The sequence below is a fragment of the Dasypus novemcinctus genome, chromosome 15, assembly GCF_030445035.2.
Source record: "Dasypus novemcinctus isolate mDasNov1 chromosome 15, mDasNov1.1.hap2, whole genome shotgun sequence".
Classification (NCBI taxonomy): domain Eukaryota; kingdom Metazoa; phylum Chordata; class Mammalia; order Cingulata; family Dasypodidae; genus Dasypus; species Dasypus novemcinctus.
In genome coordinates, this window is record NC_080687.1 from 98,128,651 (window position 1) to 98,149,534 (window position 20,884).

Genomic DNA, 20,884 nt, shown 5'->3' on the forward strand with positions numbered 1-20,884 from the left:
TGATACATTATTTGCAGACATTTTTTCCTGTTCTTAGTTGATTTTTCATTTTCTTGAAGTACCGTTTGTAGCAAAAACATTTTTTATTTTGACGAAGCCTGGCGTATCTATTTTTTTCTTTGATTGCTTGTGCTTTTGGTGTTGTATCTAAGAAGGCTTTGCCTAACTCAAAGTTCTGAAGACTTACTACTATGTTTCCTTCAAATAATTATGTAGGTTTTAGCTTTTACATTTAAGTCTGTGATCCATTTTGATTTAACCTTTGTATATGATGTAAGGAAGGAATCCAACTTTGTTTCCATGTGGATATGAGTTGTCCCTATTCCATTTGTAGAAAAGACTTTTTTTCCCCATTGAATTGTCTTGCCACTGTTGTGGAAAAGCAAATGACCTTAAATATGAGGGTTTGTTGTAGGACTCTCAATTCTATTGATCGATAATCTGTTCTTACGCCAGTACCACACTGTCTTTAATCCTATTGCTTTGTGGCAAGTTTTGAAATCAGGAAGTGTAAGTCTTCCAACATTGCTCCACTTTTTCAAGATTGTTTAGACTATTCTGGTCCTTGAATTTTCATATGAATTTCAGGATCAGTTTATCAAGCTCTGTAAAAAAAAAAAAAAAGGCAGTGAGATTTTTTATAGGGATTACAATGAATCTGGTGATCAGTTTGGAGAGTTTTGCTATCTTAACAATATTAAGTCTTGGAATTCATGAAAATGAAATGTCTTTCCATTTATTTAGCCTTGTCTTTAATTTCGTCCAGCATCATGTTTTAGTTTTCAGAACACAAGTCTTACATTTAAAAAAGTAGGCCCAAGTGTTTTATTCTTTTTGATGTTATTGTAAATTGCATTATTTTTTAAATTTCATTTTCAGTTTATTCATGCCAGTGTATTGAAATACAATAGATTTTTTTCATGTTGGTAGTCTTAGCTTCTTAGGCTGCTCTTACAAATACCAAAAGCATGTTGGCTTTAAACAACAGGAATTTTTTGTCTCCTGGCTATGAACAAGTAAGACTTGCTTGCTCCCAGGGTCAATAGTGTTCTAGTGCTGGCCTGCTGTAGTCCTAGGGGTTCCTTGGCTTGACTTCCTGCCTCACATCACATTTTTTTTTTTTTTTTTTTAATTTTTTTATTTTTTATTGACTTTGTAATAATATTACATTAAAAATATACATGCGAGGTCCCACTCAACCCCACCCCCCCACCCCCCCTCTCCCCCCCCCCCCAACAACACTCGCTCCCATCATCATGACACATCCATTGGATTTGGTAAGTACATCTTTGGGCACCTCTGCACCTCATATACATTGGTTCACATCATGGCCCATACTCTCCTCTATTCCATCATGTAGGCCCTGTGAGGATTTACAATGTCCGGTGATTACCTCTGAAGCACCATCCAGGGCAGCTCCATGTCCCGAAGACGCCTCCACCTCTCATCTCCTCCTGCCTTTCCCCATACCCTTTGTCCATTATGTCCACTTTTCCCAATCCAATGCCACCTCTTCTATGTGGACACTGGATTGGTTGTGTCCATTGCACCTTTATGTCAAGAGGAGGCTCAGATTCCACCTGGATGCTGGATGCAATCCTCCCATTTTCAGTTGTAATCACTCTAGGCTCCATGGTGTGGTGGTTGTCCTTCTTCACCTCCATCTTAGCTGAGTGTGGTAAGTCCAATAAATCAGATTGTAGGTGCTGGAGTCTGTTGAGGCTCAGGATCTGGCTATTACATTGTCAGTCCAGTCACATCACATTTTGATGTCCTCTCCTTAACTAAATCACACTTTAATTATATCTTCAAGAGTTCCTGTTTCCAGTGAGTTCCCACCAGCAGGAATGAAGATTTAGATTAAGAGCATGTCTAAATTGAGGTATATAATTCAATCTACCACACTAATCTTGTACCCTGCAACCTTGGTGAACTCATTTATTAGCTCTAATAGTTTTTCAGTGTATTCCTTCGGATTTGCTATATCCAGATAATGAAGTTTTGCAAATAGAGATAGTCTTATTTCTTCCTTTCCATTCTGGACACCTTTCTTTTTCTTACCTAATTTCCTCAGCTAGAACCTCCAATACAATGTTGAGTAGTAGTGATGAGAGGAAATACTGTTGTTTTGTCCCAAGCTTAGGAGTGTATTCAGTCTTTCACCATTAAATATGATGTTAGCTATGAGTTTTTTTATAGAAGCCCTTTATCAGGTTGATGAAGTTCCCTTCTGTTTCAAGTTCTTCAGTGTTTTAACCGTTAGAGGGTATTGGATTTTGTCAAATGATTTTTTTTATGCTTCTTTTGAGATGGTCATATGGTTTTTGTTCTTTATCCTATTGATCCAGTGTATTACAATAACTGATTCAAGATATTAAAACAACCTTACATTTCTGGGTTAAGTCCCACTTGTTTATGGTGTATAATCCTTTTTATATATTGCTAGATTTGGTTTGCTAGTATTTTGTTAAGGATTTTTGTACCTATATTCATAAGACATTTTGGTCTCCAGCTATCTTTATCTCATTTTGGTGTCAGGTTAATACTGGCTTTAGAGAATGAGTTGGGAAATATTCCTTTCTCTTCTGTTTTTTTTTTTTTTTAACTGTTTATGAGGAATTGGTATTAATTCTTTAACTGGTAGAATTGACCAGTTGAAATTATCTGAGCCAAGACCTTCCTTTGTGGGAAATTAAAAAATTACTAATAAAATCTCTTTACTTGTTATGGTCTTTTCAGATTGTCTATTTCTTTTTGAGTCAGTTTTGGTTTAGTTTATATCTTTCCATTCATCTAAGTTATTTGATATGTTGCCATACCATTGTCCATAGCATTCTGTAATGAACCTTTCTGTTTCTGTAAGTTTGGTAGTGCTGGCGCTAATTCATTCATAACTTTAGTAATTAGAGCCTTATTTCTTTTTTTTCTTGATCAGTGTATCTAAAAGTTTAATTTTGTTCATCTTTTCAACGAACCAACTTTTGGTTTTGTTGTTTTTCTCTACTTTTCTATTCTTTTAAATATTTTAATGAAAGCCATTTCTTTCCTGTTTTTCCTCACCATTCAGTGTTTTATATTTAATGATATTTTGGGCAGCATTATTGAAGTACAGGATGAACTTTCATCATGAAATACCCAGATATGTGTAATATATAAATGGATTGCCTTTGACTTCATAAAACTTTTCAGAGTTGGCCAGTATTGTTAATCACAGTATGCTTTTTTCATGAGGACATAAGAAAGAACTTTTACTCTCATCTCTGGTCCAAGACCAGCTAGGCTTCTTGTGAGAAACTAATTTATTTTGTGGACACTGTGAATCTTGTAACTGTTTACAATTTTGAATGCCAACTTTCAAGTCATTATAGCATATATTCTTGGGATACTGACTTGATTTCTTTCTGAAATTAAGAATTTTTACAGCAGTTCACCTATTGCGTGAGTGTTGATTAGTTTGGGTCTGAGTGAAGCTGAGGGTAGAGGGGTTGAGGGGCAGGGCTTGGTGCATCCCTCGGGCTGACGGGAAAAAAAAAAAAGAAAAAAAAAAGAATTTTTAAAAATTGTGGTAACATATATACAATACAAAATTTCTCATTTATCCATGTTCATGTATAAAATTCAGTGATATTAATTACATTCATAATGTAGTGTTGCTGTTACCATCATTCATTACCAGAACTTTTTCATCACCCCTAACAGAAACTCTGTACCCATTAAACCATATATTCCAATTACCTTTCCACACCAACCCTTGGTAACCAGTAATGTACTTTCTGTCTCTCTTATTTGCTTATTCTAGGTATTTCATGTAAGTGAAATCATACAATATTTGTCCTTTTTGTCTGGCTTATTTCAATAAACATGATGTTTTCAAGGTTCATCTATGTTGTAGCATATATCAGAAATGGTTGAGTACTCTTCCATTATACACACACACATGCCTACCCACCCACACATACCTCACATTGTGCTTATCCATTCGTTTATTGGTGGATGCTTGGTTTACTTTCACCTTTTGGTAGGTGTGAATAATGGCTCTATGAATGTTGGTGTACAAATCTGTTGTCCTTGTTTTCAGATTTTGAGTATACATCTATAAGTAGAATTACCAGGTTATAACGGTATTCTATGTTTAGCTTTTGATGAACTGCCAAATTGTTTTCCATAATATCTGAACCATTTTCCATTCCCACCAGCAATTTACAAGAGTTCCAGTTTCTTGACATCCTCACCAATACTTGTTATTTTATGTTTTTAAATAATAATCCTCCTAGTGGGTGTAAAGAGGTATCTCAAAGTAGTTTTTATATATTTACATTTCTCTGATGCTAGTGATTTTTTTAAAATACTTTTTTTCACTTGCTTATTGACCATTTATGTATCTTCTTTGGAGAAAAGTCTATTCCAGTCCTTTGCCCACTTTATAATTGGGTTGTCTTTTTCTTGTTGAGTTTTTTTTTTTTTTAAGATTTCTCTCCCCTTACCCCCACCCCAGTTGTCTTTTCTCTGTGTCCATTTGCTGCGTGTTCTTTTTGTCCGCTTCTGTTGTTGTCAGTGGCATGGGAATCTGTGTTTCTTTTTTTTTTTGTTGTTGTTGTTGCTGTGTCATCTTGCTGCCTCACCTCTCCGTGTGTGCAGTGCCATTCCTGGGCAGGCTGCACTTTCTTTCATGCGGGGTGGCTCTCCTTATGGGGTGCACTCCTTGAGTGTGGGGCCTCCCCTACGCGGGGGCACCCCTGCGTGGGTGGCACAGCACTCCTTTCGTGCATCAGCACTGCGCATGGGCCAGCTCCACACAGGTCAAGGACGCCTGGGGTTTGAACCACCGACCTTCCATGTGGTAGACGGGCACCCTAACCACTGGACCAAGTCCGCTTCCCTGTTGGAGTTCTTTATATACTTGATATTAAACCCTTATCAGCTGTTTTTTTTTAAAAGATTTTTTATTTATTTCTCTCCCCTTCCCCCCCACCCCAGTCGTCTGTTCTCTGTGTCTATTTGCTGCGTCGTCTTCTTTGTCTACTTCTGTTGTTGTCGGCGGCATGGGAATCTGTTTCTTACTGTTGCATCATCTTGTTGTGTCAGCTCTCCGTGTGTGAGGCACCATTCCTGGGCAGCTTGCACTTTCTTTTGAGCTGGGCAGCTCTCCTTACAGGGTGCACTCCTTCCGCGTGGGGCTCCCTTATGCGGGGGACACCCCCGCGTGGCAGGGCACTCCTTGCGAGCATCAGCTCTGTGTGAGGCCAGCTCCACACGGGTCAAGGAGGCCCGGGGGTTGAACTGTTGACCTCCCATGTAGTAGACGGACGCCCTATCCACTGGGCCAAGTCTGCTTCCCCCTTATCAGCTATTGATTTCCAAATATTTTCTTTCATTCTGTTGGTTGCCTTTTTCACTTTGTTAATAATGTCCTTTGATGCTCAAGAGTTTTTAATTTTAATGGAGCCCAATTTATCTTTTTTCTTTTGGTGGTCATGTTTTAGGTGTCATTTAAGAATAAATTGCCTAATACTAGGTCCTAAAGGTATTCCTCTGTGTTTCTTTCTAAGAATTTAATGGTTTTAGTTCTTATATTTAGGCCGTGATCCACTTTGAGTTAATTTTTCTATATAGTGTGATATAAAAGTTCAGTTTCAATCTTTTGCAGGTAGATATCTAATTTACCCAGCACCATTTGTTGGAGAAACTGTTATTTCTCCATTGAGTGGACTTGGCACTCCATAAAATTTCCTGTCATATTTTCCACCAATCCTATATTTTATTTTCAAAAGTTCAAACAAAATTTATATATTAAAAAATTATGTCTGCTTGTTTTTGTAAAGAAATCAGATTTTAGAGTAATAGAGTAAAAAGTGAATCTCCATTTTCCCTCTTTTTACTCACTCTCACCTCCATAGAAACAATCACTAAATTTTCTTGCTTACTCTGTTTACTCTACCCTCACCCTACTTCCATAAATAAGGATTTTTATTTTGTTTATTCTTTTTTGTTCATTGTCTTTCTCTCCCTGCCAAAATGTCAGCTCCAGGAAATAAGAGTGTTTGTTTTTTTGTTCACTAATATACTCCTAGCACTTAGTTCTTGGTGCTTAGCAGGAATTTAGTAAATATTATTGAATGAATTGAATGAATAAGAGAATAATGTCCAATATTATTCACCCCATAATGTTCAATTTCCTTACCAATTAATTTTAAATTTTATTTGATCTTGTTGCATATAGTTTTGTAAGCTTTCTTTCATACTTTCTAGTATAAGTTGGATTATACATAATTACATATTGAAAGCAGGCATAATGTGTTTTCTTTTTAAAAAACTAACCTGCCCCCAAAATTGCCCACATTTGTAGAGCCAAACCTTATTGATTTGTCCTGCCTATGAGAAGTATACACAAAAAGGATACATGAGACAATGCTGTAATACTTCCTCTTCCCTAGGATTGAAATGACTGTGAAGATTGTTACAAGTTATTGGGGTTTCTTAAATCTAAATTTAACAGAACTAGGTGTTTTCTGTTTTTTAAACATTGTTAAATTCTATAAAAATACAGTTTAGATACCACAGATGTAGTCTCAAAAAAGATGGTTGTAGATCATCTGCCAGTGAATAAATTTTTTTCCTTAGTTATTTACATTACCATTTTAGAGACCTGATATTCATTATTGGTCTTCAAATAGGTAGCTCTATAACATATTCAACTATAAACAGATAATCAAGTTTATATATGAGACCCAGATATTTAGGAGTTTTAGAGAGTACTATTTCATCAAGCAAAGGATGTAAAATAAAGATTCCTATCTCTATCCCTATTTCAAATTACCTCTCTTTTATATGCAGTGGTTTTCATATTTTACAAACTTTTAAAAAAAGTTGTGTTGATCAGAATTATATTGAACTTGAAAACCACCAGGCACTACTGTACCAGTTTTCCCATTGAAATTATGTTTAGAAACACTCTACCTAACTTTGTTTATCATGTAATTATTTTTACTGGTTTTATTCAACACATACGAAGCTACCAACCAGTGCTTTACATCGGTATAAAACAATCAATTGTTTTATCACACTGTTGAATTAAAGCTAGCAAAGTATTTGCTATTTTGATTACTGCAGCTTTATTGAAAGTAAATATAATGGGTTCCCATAGCTTTTTTTTTTTAATTTTAGAAAATTTGCCAAAAACTGTCATTGTATCACTTGGAACCTTAGGAATTCCCAAACTGCTGGACTAAATGATTAGATATGATCAGATGATCTTACTCAGTTCCCTTCCAGCTTGAAATTCTTTTATTCTAATGCCATCTCTTTTATTCATTAGTGGTGATTTCTTTTCTTTTTTTTTGTATCATTGCATATGATATTGTTAGAATGAGTTGTCAAACATTGAAGAGACTTTTATACATATAATTGAATCTGCATGGTGGGAATTAACCACTTTCTCCAATGTTTCTCAACCTTGTTTCCAAGACTGATAGATACTACATTTGTAGATCCTTTACAGAAAAGCCAATTAGTGCCAGTTAAGTAGAGGGTTTGACCAAAAACTTAAGTTCTAGTTCATGTACATATCACCTTTTAGGAAATAAAGTCTGTAATGTCATTTCTTTGTGTGCTTTACCCCTTGCTGATACTTTTCTGTTTTGTCATTATTGGGAGCTGAAGGAACTACAGTAGAATCCATAGTCTTAATACTGGTGATCAATTCCTGCTTGTTTCTCCGAGCATAAATAAAAATAAAGCCACTTTACCCTGTATTGGAATATTACAATTGCTACTGTTTTTTTCCTTTTCAATTAAAAAAAAATACATATATATATACACATACACACATTAAATGCCTAGTTTGTGTTGGCATTGTACTAGGACAAAGAGCAAGGTAAATCTGGAATTAACTGGTGTTTACCCTTGTACAATATATCAAAAATATGCTGGAATCCAAGCAAGGTTAGCTTTTGTACTCCTTTTCTTGGCTGTGCCCCTTTTGCCTTTTACTTCTGTGCACATCAAAAAATGTCATTAACACGAGACTGCTGTTCACTAATATTATGTAAACGAGAGGATTTTTTTCTGGTATATTAACTTGTTATCCCTTTTGTTCCTACATATAACCTAGGAAAGGAGGAAACTCAGGAGTTTCCATTTCTGGAATCCATTTTTGCAGTGCATTTACTTATAACCTTACTGCTATTCATTCATTACAGTAGCATGAATCACAAGTAAGGAGGGGTGTTACCTGTATTTTACGAGGACATAGAGAGCATATTCTTTTTTGTTGTTGCTGTCGGCTTTTATTAACCAAGAGTAAAGCTGAGCCCAAGAGTTTCCTTTTAAAAAAAAAAACAACTTTGCTTTTGGCGAACAATGATTCATTTCTTAATGACTTTTAATTATATATTCAATACTACAGAGCAAGAATTGCTCACTTCTAATCATTTATTCTTCTGAGATTAAAATACGAGTATGAAATGGGCTAAAATAATATTCTCCCCAATGATTTAAAAAATAATTCCAAATGAAATACATTTCAAACACTATTGTAGAATGCAGGACCAAAAAAGACCTTAAAACATTAAAACATTTTTATCTTTGAGGTAGCACAATAATGCTGAATTAGATTTAAAAATTTTTTTTATTGCAGTGAGCTTAAGAAACCACAATGAGGAATCTACCCTTTACTCAAGATGGGCTAGATGGTTTTCTGCAACTCCCCCATGAGGTTAATGATAGTTTTCTCCCTCTTTTTTTTATATATATATGTATATATATTTTTAAAGTACAAAGATAGCCCTGCAGTGTGTAAAGGGAAACCCACAGGGAGGCTGCTGTCCTTAAAATTGACATTAGAATCACTAAGCAATGTTAGCAGGGTGATCAAGAGGTAACTGTAGTAAAAAATCACATTTGGCAAGATTGGTTTACAAGTGTATGTCAAGAACAAAAATTCCAATATCAACCAGCTAAAAACAGAAGTTTAAAAAATGATATACATGGGTAGTTTTCCTTTTTCTCTGTGCAGATCTGCTTTTTCATTTTTTCAAAATGAGAGGGCTGTTTGTACAATGTGACACAGCATGAAAACGCTGTGTGCCCAGGGCGCTCCTGGGTGCCAGTGGCCCCCCTCACCGACTTCTCCACCATCACGAACAGCTATCCCAGGTGGTCAGTGGAAGAGCGTGACTTCTCCTGGTTGCAGAACTATTTCTTGCCCACTTTGCTGATGAGTTCACTCATTAGACTGCTCAAAGAAAACCTCTATCCTGATTTTGAGAATCTTTAGGAAATATATATAACCCAGTCATATATAAGAGGACTCTCGGCTAACAGGGCAAGAGCAGGTGAACCCTTCAGCGAATAGAACTAAGGTAAGAGCATGAGTGGGATAAACTGGTGTCTGGAAGGAAGAACAGTACTGCAGGCTGCACCTCACGCCTCTCAGGAACGTTCTCTACCATCTAAAATCAACAGCAAACTCAGAAAAGACAGCATGAAGCTCTAACCCATCAGGAGAACAACAGAAAACAGGTGTCAGTGATCTGCTCACAAGACATGCTCTTCCTCATGAGGCTCAACCATTAGAGCAGAGCTTGCCTGACACAGTGTGGGCACCGCAGTCCTGAGAAGTCCATCTGCCGCCTTTGATTCCCCATGCTGCAAAGAGGCTTGGGACACTGTCAGGATCCTGGTAATGGCTATCCTAGTTCACTTACATTGGTCCCTGTACAGTCTCCCTTTCTCATCAGTCCTCCTGGGGGCATAGGCAGTGAGGGGCTGGGTGGCTGACCCATATGTAAATCTGTAGTTAGAGCAGGAGTGTTCAAACTCAATGAGAAACGGTAACCATCATTAAGTCAGAGGTGTCAGGGCTCTGTGAAGGTGGACTAGACGGGGATTTGCAGGAAGGGCAGGATGAGAAGGCCCATCCCTGGCAGCTGGTGGGAGTGATTGGGGCATGGCGTTCACAGGCAGCCCTAACGCTGGCCCGGGGTCGTGGTGCAGGTGGTACCTGCTTGGTGTTCAGAGGCCTCACACAGTCTGGGGCTGAACCTCCATGGCACTCCTGCAGGACCTCCATGTCACTTTTGCAGGAAACAAAAGTGGTTCTTACCTGTTAAAGTCCAAGACCTGCTTTCTGGATTTATTCGATAATAAAGCGACACTGTAGAAAAGATGGACCATGGGAAAATGTGCGATTGCCACACAGTCTTTCCCAGTGCTAGCTGCTTGTTTTGGGGAATCATTTATAACCTTTCACAGTTCTGAGAGCCTGCCATGCAGGTTATCCAGGGCAGTCTGCAAAGAGTCCTTCTGCTATCACTTCATGCAGCACAAGAAACAGGGAGAATTACCAAGGTTATAGTGGGTTACCCATGCTGTCCATGGCAAAAGCAGAGGGCCTGGATCTTGAGAACACCAGAAGGTGACTAAGTGGACTCTGTCATTAACCACAACAGAAGTGACTCAAGCCCTAACACGTAATCTTTCAGGGGTTTTTTGAGTTATATAAGCTAAAAAGAAAAAGCATATTAGAAAGGACCTTGATTTAATATAAACTTTACATTCAAATTTTATCTTCATGCAAATTTCACACTGATCTCCAGGATTTCTTGTAATGTCTAATTCTATGTCATTCTGATAAAACATAACTTTCATTCTGAAATATAGCTAGTTCCTTAAAATAATCAGAATTCTATCTGATAGGAAGTAAAAAAAAATTACTTTCTTTTGGAATCAACAATTGGGATATCCCAGCATCTTAGAAAAGACTTTTCATCTTAGAAGAGCTTTTGCAGTAATTCTGTGAAATGGTAAATATTGCAGATTTTTGAAAACTGACAAATAGAGTTGACCTTTAGGATAAATGTTGAGTCAGATGACAAATTCCACATATATTAGGGGAATTCCCTAAGTAGAGGTTTCCGCCCCCCCCCCCCCCAAGTAGAGCTTTTAGGAAAAAAAAAAAAAAAAAGTCTCTTCCTCTTTTAGAGTTTGAAAATTGATGTTGCACCAGCAAAGCTATGCAGCAACTCTGGAGTAGAAGGATAGGGCTCTCTGTAGCACAGCCTCTTGTCAGTACACTGCCATTAGCTAATTGGAGCAACTGCAAGCAAGGATGGCAAGAGTTACCCGGGAAAGTATTTGCGTCAGAAAAAGTGATGGTACCACCAGACCCTGGTTCCTTAGAAATGGAGAACAATTAATTCATGCAAATTGCACAGAAGTTAAAACAAAATGAAACAAAACCTACAAAAAAATAAAATGTAAAACCTCCAACCGAGAAAAACCTTCCCTGGCTCTCTGCTACTTGTAAAATATGTGGATCCCAAATTTCCTGCTCTGACATGGGTTCCGCTGATGGGTCAGTCTGCTCTGGGTGCTGACCTGTGGCTTTGGGGACAACTGCAAAGCTTGTAGCAGGCAGCACAAGGCCACAGGACCACAGCCCCCATCACATCTGCCACCATTCCCCCTGGAAAAGCCAGAGGCTACAATTGGGAACAAAGGTGGACATTCTCAAAGGAGAAATGGGGAGTTTTCCTCCCTTGAGAAAAGTTGGGGAAGGGTATCTACAGTTACACCACAAGTTTCTGCAGACCAGCTGCAGCAAGAGAGGGAAAGGAGGATGGTTACACTTTGGACTTTGTATCAGGCACTTAAATTGTTGGAGAGACATGCCATTCTGAACGGAGGATGTGGAAATTGGATTGGAGTAATCATTATAAGCCATCTAATAATGGACTTTCAGAAGCAATGTGGGGCGTGGATTGAACCTCTGCCCATCCTTCAGTGCTGACTTTCAAGTAATCTGACCGCCCACGGCCATAGCTGTGGTGGTGGCAGTGGCAACTAGGAATGGTTCTGTCTTGTCTGTTTTTGGGGTGTGTTCTGTGACTGACCAGAGGGCTTTGGTGTCACCGAGAAGACTGCGCAGTGTGGCACACCCAGTGCTTGGGGTCGATCAGATCCATGCTGGAGCCACTTTCTCGTCGTGCGAGATGCTCCTTTTCATGCTCTCCATGCGGGGCTCCAGCAGCCCCTCAAACGCCTGCACATCCGTGACTAAGCGTCTGACATCTCCAGCTCCACAGGCTGAAGCAGCTCTGGGTTTGTTGGTGGCCAGCACAAGCTCTCCAGAGTACTGCCCCTTATGGCAGTGGGCAGTCTGGACCTCCTGACTCCCACCATCCTTGTTTGCTTCTAATCAAGATGCTCACTTGGCTGGACTCTGTGATGTAAAACATACCAGCTTTTCACCCTGAGTGATGAAGTGCTCTCCTCCCTTACAGACCTTCTATCCTATTACGGCCAAAATCTCCATTCTTTCTGACACCTCTAGTAATTTAAGGAGAGGCACAGATTCAATAAATGATTCAAACATCTTCCTCTTTTTAGCATGGTTTTTCACTATGATTCTTCTAAAAGTCACCGGCTCCCATCCCCAAAGGGACCCTTCTGAGGTGGCGACAATGGTAGCAGTGCTTAGGCTGTTGTACATCAGAGCTAGTTCTCCAAAACTGCCATGGTTGTCATACCAACAGAGCTGGCTTGATTATCTTTTGTTACTAAAATGTCATAGGTTCCCCTTCTATGACTTAGAAAGAAAAATTGTCTCGGTCATCTCCTTGGCGGATGACACGGTCATCAACTTTCACTGTCCTTTCAAACATGGCATCGAGGATTTGAGAGAGCTGTTCCTGATCAAGATTTTTGGAAAGAATATCTTTGCAGGCTTCCTGAAGTCTGCATCTCTGCCCGTCGGTTTTGGGATGAATCACCCTTCCTCATCAGAGCTGTAGGTTTCAGTGCAAACTGTCACTTGCCTTTTGAGTCTGCCACGAGTCGGAACGTCAAGTCGGCAAGTCGTCGTGGCTGTGGGGCTCGGCGGTCGGACCAGCCTGGCGGGCCCCGGGTGGGGGGTGGGTGGGCAGTGGCCGCGGCGTGGGCGGCGCTGCAGCCCTGCACCTCCTCCGTGAGGCGCGCAGCCCCCGGCCCCCCGGCCCCGCCCTCCGGGGCCCCGCCTCCCGGCCCCGCCCTCTGGGGCCCCGCCTCCTGGGGCCCCGCCTCCCGGCCCCGCCCTCCGGGGCCCCGCCTCCCGACCCCGCCCTCCGGGGCCCCGCCTCCCGACCCCCCCTCTGGGGCCCCGCCTCCCGACCCCCCCACCGTGGCCCCGCCCACCGGGCCCGCCTCCCCAGCTCCCTGGCCCCGCCCTCCGGGACCCCCGCCTCCCGGGCCGCCTCCCCGGCCCCCCGAGCCTCCGGGGCCCCTGCCTCCCCGCCCCCCGCCTCCCCGGCCCCCCGAGCCTCCCGGGCCCTTGCCTCCCCAGCCCCCCTCCTCCGGGACCCCCGGGCCTCCCGGAACCTCCGCCTCCCCGGTCCCCCGCCTCCCGGAACCTCCGCCTCCCGGCCCCCCGCCTCCCGGGACCCCCGCCTCCGGACTCCCCGGCTCCCGGCACCGCCTCCTGGCCCCACCCCCTCCGCTTCCCTGGCACCACCCCCCGCCTCCCGGCACCGCCCCCCGGGCCCCCCGCCACCAGACTCCGCCTCCCTGATCCCCCTGCCTCGCGGCCCCCCGCTTCCCCGGCACCGCCTCCCGGACCCCCGACTCCCGGGCCCCCACCTCCCGGACCCCCGTCTCTGGGGCCCCCCATCTACCGGGCCCCCCCACCTCCTGGTCCCCTCGCCTCCTGGACCCCCCATCTCCCGGGCCCCCCGCCTCCCGATCCCCGCCTGGCGGCCGCGCTGCCCCACCAAAAGCCACCCAGATCCTGCCTTCCTCACGCCGCGAGAACGCATTCCTGTAGCTTGTTTTCATTTTGGCGATGGCTAATTTTGAAAGGTGCAGACTAAATAGAATTGTAATTACTTTAAAAATCGCAATCTAGATTCATGCTAGTTAGGTTTAGGTTTTGATAGCATGGATGGTAAGATAACCTGCTTTTCTGATACCTGATTTTCTGATTTTTCCAAGATGATCTGTGGCTCCACTTGGTGGAGCTCTTTTATAAAGTTAGTGCATTGTGAAAAAGTAAGTATTAATCACTAATTTGGGTTATGAGTAGGGTGCTTCAAATGAACTCAACTCCAGGATAGCATAAGAGGTAGCCTCTTCAAGAGTTAATTTTAGATTTTGATTTAAACTATAATATATGTAATTAAAATTTTGATATTTAAAATATTTTCCTCTAGAGTATCCCTAATTTTTTCCCCTGAGTTTTATAAACTTAGTACTTTTTTATTGACTTAACTTTTCATCCTGTCTTAATATTGTAGATAATTTAGAAAATGTATTCAGGTTTAAAGAAGAAAATAAAAACCATTCATAATCCCACCACCTAGAGCTAGTCATTAACATTTTGATGTACTTTTACCTTTCCATACCTTTGTTCTTCCTTACAAAATTAGAATAAAAATATACATGGAATTTTACATTCAGGGGAAGCAGATGTGGCTCAACTGACAGAGCATCCACCTACCACATGGGAGGTCCAGGGTTCAAAGCCAGCCTCCTGGCCTGTGTGGTGAACTGGCCATGCCCAGTGTTGCTGTGCACAAGGAGTGCTGTGCTGCCTTGGGGTGTCCCCTGCGTAGGGGAGCCCCATGCACAAGGAGTTCACCCTGCATTGAGAAAAGTGCAACCTACCCAGGAATGGCGCCACATACGGAGAGGTGACATAGCAAGATGGCGCAACAAAAAGAGACAGATTCCTGGTGCCACCAAGAATGCAAGCGGACACAGAAAAACACACAGCAAATGGACACAGAGAGCAGACAACAGGCAAGAAGGGGAGAGAAATAAATAAAAATAAATCTTTAAAAAAAAAGAATTTTGCATTCTGGTATTTTTCCTTTAATATATCTTGGGTATTTTCCTATGTCCTTATAAATATTCTTTGATAATGTTATAAGGGTTTTATGTTTCCATGAAATAACTTTATCATTAACTATTTTATTTTAAGTTATTTAGGCTTTTTCTACTACTTTTACTACTCTAAATCTTTGGCTATCCATGACACTAAATCTTGACTCATATCCAGAGATGGGCATTGAGTAAATTCTTATATGTAAAACCATATGAACTGTTTTAAAGATCTTGATACATATTATCAAAATACCCTTCAATTGATGTTATTCAGAGGGTCAGCATTTTCAAAATGTTTACTGAGAAAAAATGTTTTTTTCATTTGCTTGTTCCTGTCCTTTACCCAGTTTTAAACCTGTGCTTTACTATATTTTTGTTTGTTTTTTGATATAATTTTTTGAATTACAGAACTAGTTGTAGGTTTACAAAAAAATCATGCAGAAAATATAGAACTCCCATATTACTTCCCCACTCCCTCATTAATAACACCTTGAATTAGTGTGGTAGCTTTGTTACAGTTGATGAAAGAATATTATTTATATTGTCCATAGTTTACATTAGGATTCACTGTTTGAGTTGTATTTAATTTTTTTTTAATAGAGGTACTGGGGATTGAACCCAGGACCTCATGCATGCGAAGCAGGCACTCAACCACTGAGCTACACCTATTCCCCATTGCTGTATCTTTTTTTCCCACTCAATCTTTTTTTTTTTTTAAAGATTTATTTATTTATTTAATTTCCCCCCCTCCCCTGGTTGTCTGTTCTTGGTGTCTATTTGTTGCGTCTTGTTTCTTTGTCTGCTTTTGTTTCTTTGTCCGCTTCTGTTGTCCTCAGCGGCACAGGAAGTGTGGGTGGCACCATTCCTGGGCAGGCTGCACTTTCTTTTCACGCTGGGCGGCTCTCCTCACGGGCGCACTCCTTGCGTGTGGGGACTCCCCCACGCGGGGGACACCCTTGCGTGGCACGGCACTCCTTGCGCGCATCAGCACTGCGCATGGCCAGCTCCACACGGGTCGAGGAGGCCCGGGGTTTGAACCGCGGACCTCCCATATGGTAGACGGACGCCCTAACCACTGGGCCAAAGTCCGTTTCCCCCACTCAATCTTTTTAAAGTGATGTTCTGAGCCCCTTTCACAATTCTTTTTTATTTTATTTTATTTTATTTTTATTTATTTAACTCCCCTCCCCTCCCCCGGTTGTCTGTTTTCTGTGTCTTTTTTTTGCTGCGTCTTGTTTCTTGTTTCTTTGTCCGCTTCTGTTGTCGTCAGCGGCACGGGAAGTGTGGGCGGCGCCATTTCTCGGCAGGCTGCTCCCTCCTTCGCGCTGGGCGGCTCTCCTTATCTTTCACAATTCTTGTCTAAATTTTTAAGGATACATGTTAGTTCCAGATTTTAGGTTATAAATTGACATAAGAAATAGGGCCTGGAGCTTGAGAGAGCAATTGGGGCTGGAAAGCAGGATATAAGAAATGAGAATCATCTGTGTGGAGGTGATGGGAGTCCTATGGGAGTGGATGTGCTTACTGAGAAAAAGACAATATAGTGGGAAAAAAACCATGGGATTAAGAAACTGGAAAAGTGAGGGAGAAAGAAAAGAGAATGAGGATGTATGTATATTTCAAAAGCTAAGGAAAAAAAGTTTCATGGGGGTGGAGGGAAGAAGGAAAATTGAAACTGTATCATATGCCATAATGGCAAGTTTTTGTGGATGAAACCAAAAAAAGTCATTTGATTTAGAAAGGTAGAGATCATTGAAGACTTGTAGAGAATAGCTTCAGTAGAAGAGTGTTTATATAATGAGAGGAGTAAGTGTTCTCTGAGTGCATTGTGTACCGTGAGAGCATGTTCAGTGAGTGTGTGTATAATAGAGTAGTTAGAAGGAAAAGTGTGTGTGTAGACTGTACCTTGATAAGGTCCAGAGATGGAGCTGTTTGTTAGCTTTGAGGTGATACAAACTTGTTTGCAACCAAAGGGAAAGAAGCTTTTAGAGAGAGGATCATTAGAGAAGTTATAAAAGACAGAGAATTAATGAACTAAGTCTAGAAGGAAATAAGAGTACGGATGGATGGACTAGAGTTGTTAATTTGAGAATAGAGTAGAAAGTCCATTTGTCAAAGTCAGAAAAAAAAGAGGAGTTTATAGGTGATGATACGGAGACATTTTGAGGAAGACAGGAGGCTGTAGTAATTAGAAACAATTTGATGTGGAGAAGAATGTTGAGGTTTCAGATGTTGCAATACTTTAATCTTCTCAATAAAATAGAAATCAAGGGCTGGTAGAGGTGATAAATGAATTAGAGCAAAGGAAAGAAAATTGAATAAGAAAGTGGACTGGTTTTTTGAAAAAATTGTTATGAATTCTAAAATCTTTTAACTTTGGTGACATTGAGTTATTGAAAAACAAATGTATTTACTTCAAAGAACTGACTGACCCCTACATTTTCTGCAGTAAGTAGTAATTTAACTTTTCATTCTTTCTAGTAATTTTCTTTTTGCTCTAAAACATAAAATTTGAGTGTTGGTATTAGGATGAAATGCTCTCAAGTATATGCCATCATAAAGTTTTAAAAACACATTTATTGATATACTGAATAAGAAAAAATATGCAATTTTAACCAAGTATTCAGTATGTGAATGATGTAATAAAATTTTGAACACTTTTTTTCTTCCTAGGAAGGTTATATTCAAAAGAAAAAGGAACTATGGGGAATCTGTATCTTTACTGCAGCAGTTGACCTAGATGAAATGCCATTCACTTTTACTGAGCTCCAGAAAAATATAGAAACCAGGTAAAATTTCTTATATAAAATATTGGCCTCTCCCATTAAAATAAACTATTTCTTGACTTTCTTTTTAATAGACGTTAGGAAATTAGTGAGAAATACTAAAATTCAATAAAACATAAGGATTTGGGTCAAATACGGAGCCATTAATGAAAGAACATTTATGTTGCACTTGCTTAAAGATATAGGGGATTGTGTCCTAGGAAGTTTTGCATCATGTCTCTCACTGTTCACTTGTAAACTTTGTAACAGTTGATGAAGTGGACAATAAAAGCAAAGATTTGTAAAGTAGGCTTATATATTAAAACATTTATAAACATATTTAAGTCTATCTTAAGGGAATTTAGGTAGGATTTCTTGAAGTTTGATTGTTTTAATACAATAGATATTATAAAGGTATACTTTTTTGAGTCTGTATATTCAATTAACTACTCTATTACTTGAACCAATTTAATAAATGTTTGTCGTTGAGTTTTATAGACTTTATAAGAAGAGTTAACTAATTCGTTTCCAGTAATTCACAAACTTTATCTTGAGAAGTCTTCCAGGGCTTTCTGTCCTTTTTGTTTACAATATAATTTACTAAATATGACAGTAAATAATAATTTTACAGTAATTGTATGTTTCTTCTTGAATAAAGCCATCAGAACTTAACAATTGTTATTTTATTTAAATGAGATAAAAATTGTTGCATTTTTATAATGTTTTTTCTTACCACTTTTAAATAAAACGTGGAAACAGAGGCCTTGTATATTCTTTTTTTTTTCAATTTCTCTCCCCTCCCCACCCCCCCAGTTGTCTGCTCTCTGTGTCTGTTCGTTGTGTGTTCTTCTGTGACTGCTTCTATCCTTATCAGCAGCACTGGGAATCTGTGTTTCTTTTTTCTGTTGTGTCATCTTGTTGTGTCAGCTCTCCGTGTGTGCGGCACCATTCTTGGGCAGGCTGCATTTTTCTTTTGCACGGGGCAGCTCTTCTTATGGGGCATACTCCTTGCACGTGGGGCTCCGCTACGCGGGGATACCCCTGCATGGCAGGGCACTCCTTGTGCGCATCAGCACTGCGCATGGGCCAGCTCCACACAGGTCAGGAGGCCCTGGGTCTGAACCTTGGACCTCCCATGTGGTAGGCAGATGCCCTATCCATTGGGCCAAGTCTGCTTCCCTGTATATTCTTATTTAACCTATTGAATAAAAATTTGTTTACCTCCTAGAGATTTCAGTTTAACTTTATTAAATACAAGAACTAAATAAAAAATTATTATGTAATTGAAAAATAATCTGAATAAGTAAGTAAATTTCTACATTAATCATTCATTCAGCAAACTTTTCAGTGGCCTCAGTGGATAAATTGGAAAGAATATGGGTTTTTGGGTTAAGATAGATTTTGGGGTTAAATCTGGACACGGTTGTTTTACAAACTATGTGACTTAGGGCAGATTTCTTAAGCTTAAGTTTCAGTTTCCTCATCTGTGAAATGGAGATTATAGCTGCTTCATAGAATTATGAGAAATAATTTATAATGAATAGAGAATGAAATAGTTCAAGGTTTCAAAGCCTGTGACACCGTAGGAACTGACTAGGCCTTGATTTCTTTCCTTCTCTAGTCCCCTTTCCCCCACCTTCAAAAAAAGAGGAAGGAAAGAAGGGAAGGAAACCAAACAACTCAAGCAGTATGCTACTGTGCTGTATTCTAAGGCTGTAGAGGTGAAAAATGGTCTCTGACCTCAAGAAAACTCAATTCAGGGGGAGAAATATAAAATTAAACAGATGACTGCAATACATTGTTATATAGCTGTATGTAGGTTGCTAAACAGATAGGACTGAGAAATTCTTACCATCTCAGGCTATAATGCCATTTATCTATAAGACGAAGAAATTTTCCTGGCCAAGCTTTTCCTAAACTTTTTTCTAGTATTCATAGAGCAACACTGATTTATATATTGGGCACATCATAAGTGATCTCCCTATGATAAGTGCAGTAATCTATTTGGTACAACTTTTTCTTAAAGCATCTTTCAGTGTTTCTTGTGAACATAGTTATATATATATTTAAAATATATTTTTTAGAAATATGCAAATGAATTAATAGAAAAGTGAAACAAAAAGACATACTAAACATAAGGCCAAATTTTTTATTATTAGATTCAGCAGGCATAAAAATACTGTTAGATTGCCATAAAAATTTCTGAAATCTTACTTTCAATTTCTGTACATATTTCATTGTGGATTGGTAACAAACAACTCATGGACCAGTACCAGTCCACGGAGACAGCTCTGGTAACACTACTCTCTAGACAATGTAGTTATCTACAGATATGTGTTTCCTTATATTTTTTCTAGATTATGGCTTTCCTTCCTCCCTTTCTTCCCTCCTTTCCTTTTTTGGGGGGTGAGGGGCTACAGAAGGAATAGAGACTCACTTTTAAGTTATCCCTGGAAAAAAAGGTTTTATTATAATAATTCAGAGTTTTCATGGTGCTCCAAGGACAAGTATTGCCTTACACTCATAAAAACTGCAACTGAGAGTGGCTTTTGAATAAATAAAGGTTGATTCTTTTTACTCTGGACATATTTGCGCATTTGCTCCATTCTTTTTTCTCTTCTGCTCAGCATGCTTTTCTACCCATATCGTTTCTACTCCTTTTTTATTTGCTGTTCCACAAAGCTTCTCATGGTTGCTTTCATTCCTTTTACATCATGGGAACTTTTAATATCTTTCTTTGGGGGTCTGTACCCTTGCCAGTTAGCTGAACCTTTCATTTTCCCAGTTCTCATGATAAGTGTCTGTTTGGTCTTACTTATCTTTTCTGAATGCAGGCCATAACTTAACTGGTTGCTGGACAGCCTGTGGATGAGTCTATTGACTACCCTTCAGTTCAGTTAGCTACTTCCATATAATTCCTTAGAAAAACTTGATTAGAAATGAGTCTGTGAGGTGCAGTTGATGATTGCTATCTTTAGTACCCTATTTTCCCATGTATTCCTCTTTCAAATAGGTTAATTTTTATAGAAAACTTAATAAAGAATGATTTAAAGGTGGAGGACTTGGCCCAGTGGTTAGGGCATCTGTCTACCACATGGGAGGTCCGCGGTTCAAACCCCGGGCCTCCTTGACCCGTGTGGAGCTGGCCCATGAGCAGTGCTGATGCGTGCAAGAAGTGCCCTGCCACGCAGGGGTGTCCCTGCATAGGGGAGCCCCACATGTAAGGAGTGCGCCCTGTCAGGAGAGCCACCCAGCGTGAAAGAAAG

The 20,884-nt window shown here is 40.0% G+C and overlaps 1 protein-coding gene, 2 non-coding genes and 1 pseudogene across 4 annotated transcripts in view; 2 read left to right on the forward strand and 2 right to left on the reverse strand.

Annotated features, from left to right (window-relative positions):
- Window positions 1-20,884, forward strand: part of RB1 (RB transcriptional corepressor 1) — a 224,318-nt gene that overhangs the window by 26,112 nt on the left and 177,322 nt on the right. For both annotated transcript variants that reach the window (XM_004472854.5, XM_058276704.1), the window contains exon 3: window positions 17,527-17,642. In XM_004472854.5, coding sequence (XP_004472911.2) covers window positions 17,527-17,642 — 116 coding nt within the window. The remainder of the gene's footprint in view (window positions 1-17,526; window positions 17,643-20,884) is intronic.
- LOC111758998 (small nucleolar RNA SNORD56) lies at window positions 3,402-3,468 on the forward strand. The gene has a single exon (XR_002793101.2). It is a non-coding gene; the product is annotated as a small nucleolar RNA SNORD56 (small nucleolar RNA).
- On the reverse strand, window positions 10,799-13,806 carry LOC139436602 (cAMP-dependent protein kinase type II-alpha regulatory subunit pseudogene; annotated as a pseudogene).
- Window positions 15,451-15,522, reverse strand: TRNAA-CGC (transfer RNA alanine (anticodon CGC)). The gene has a single exon. It is a non-coding gene; the product is annotated as a tRNA-Ala (tRNA).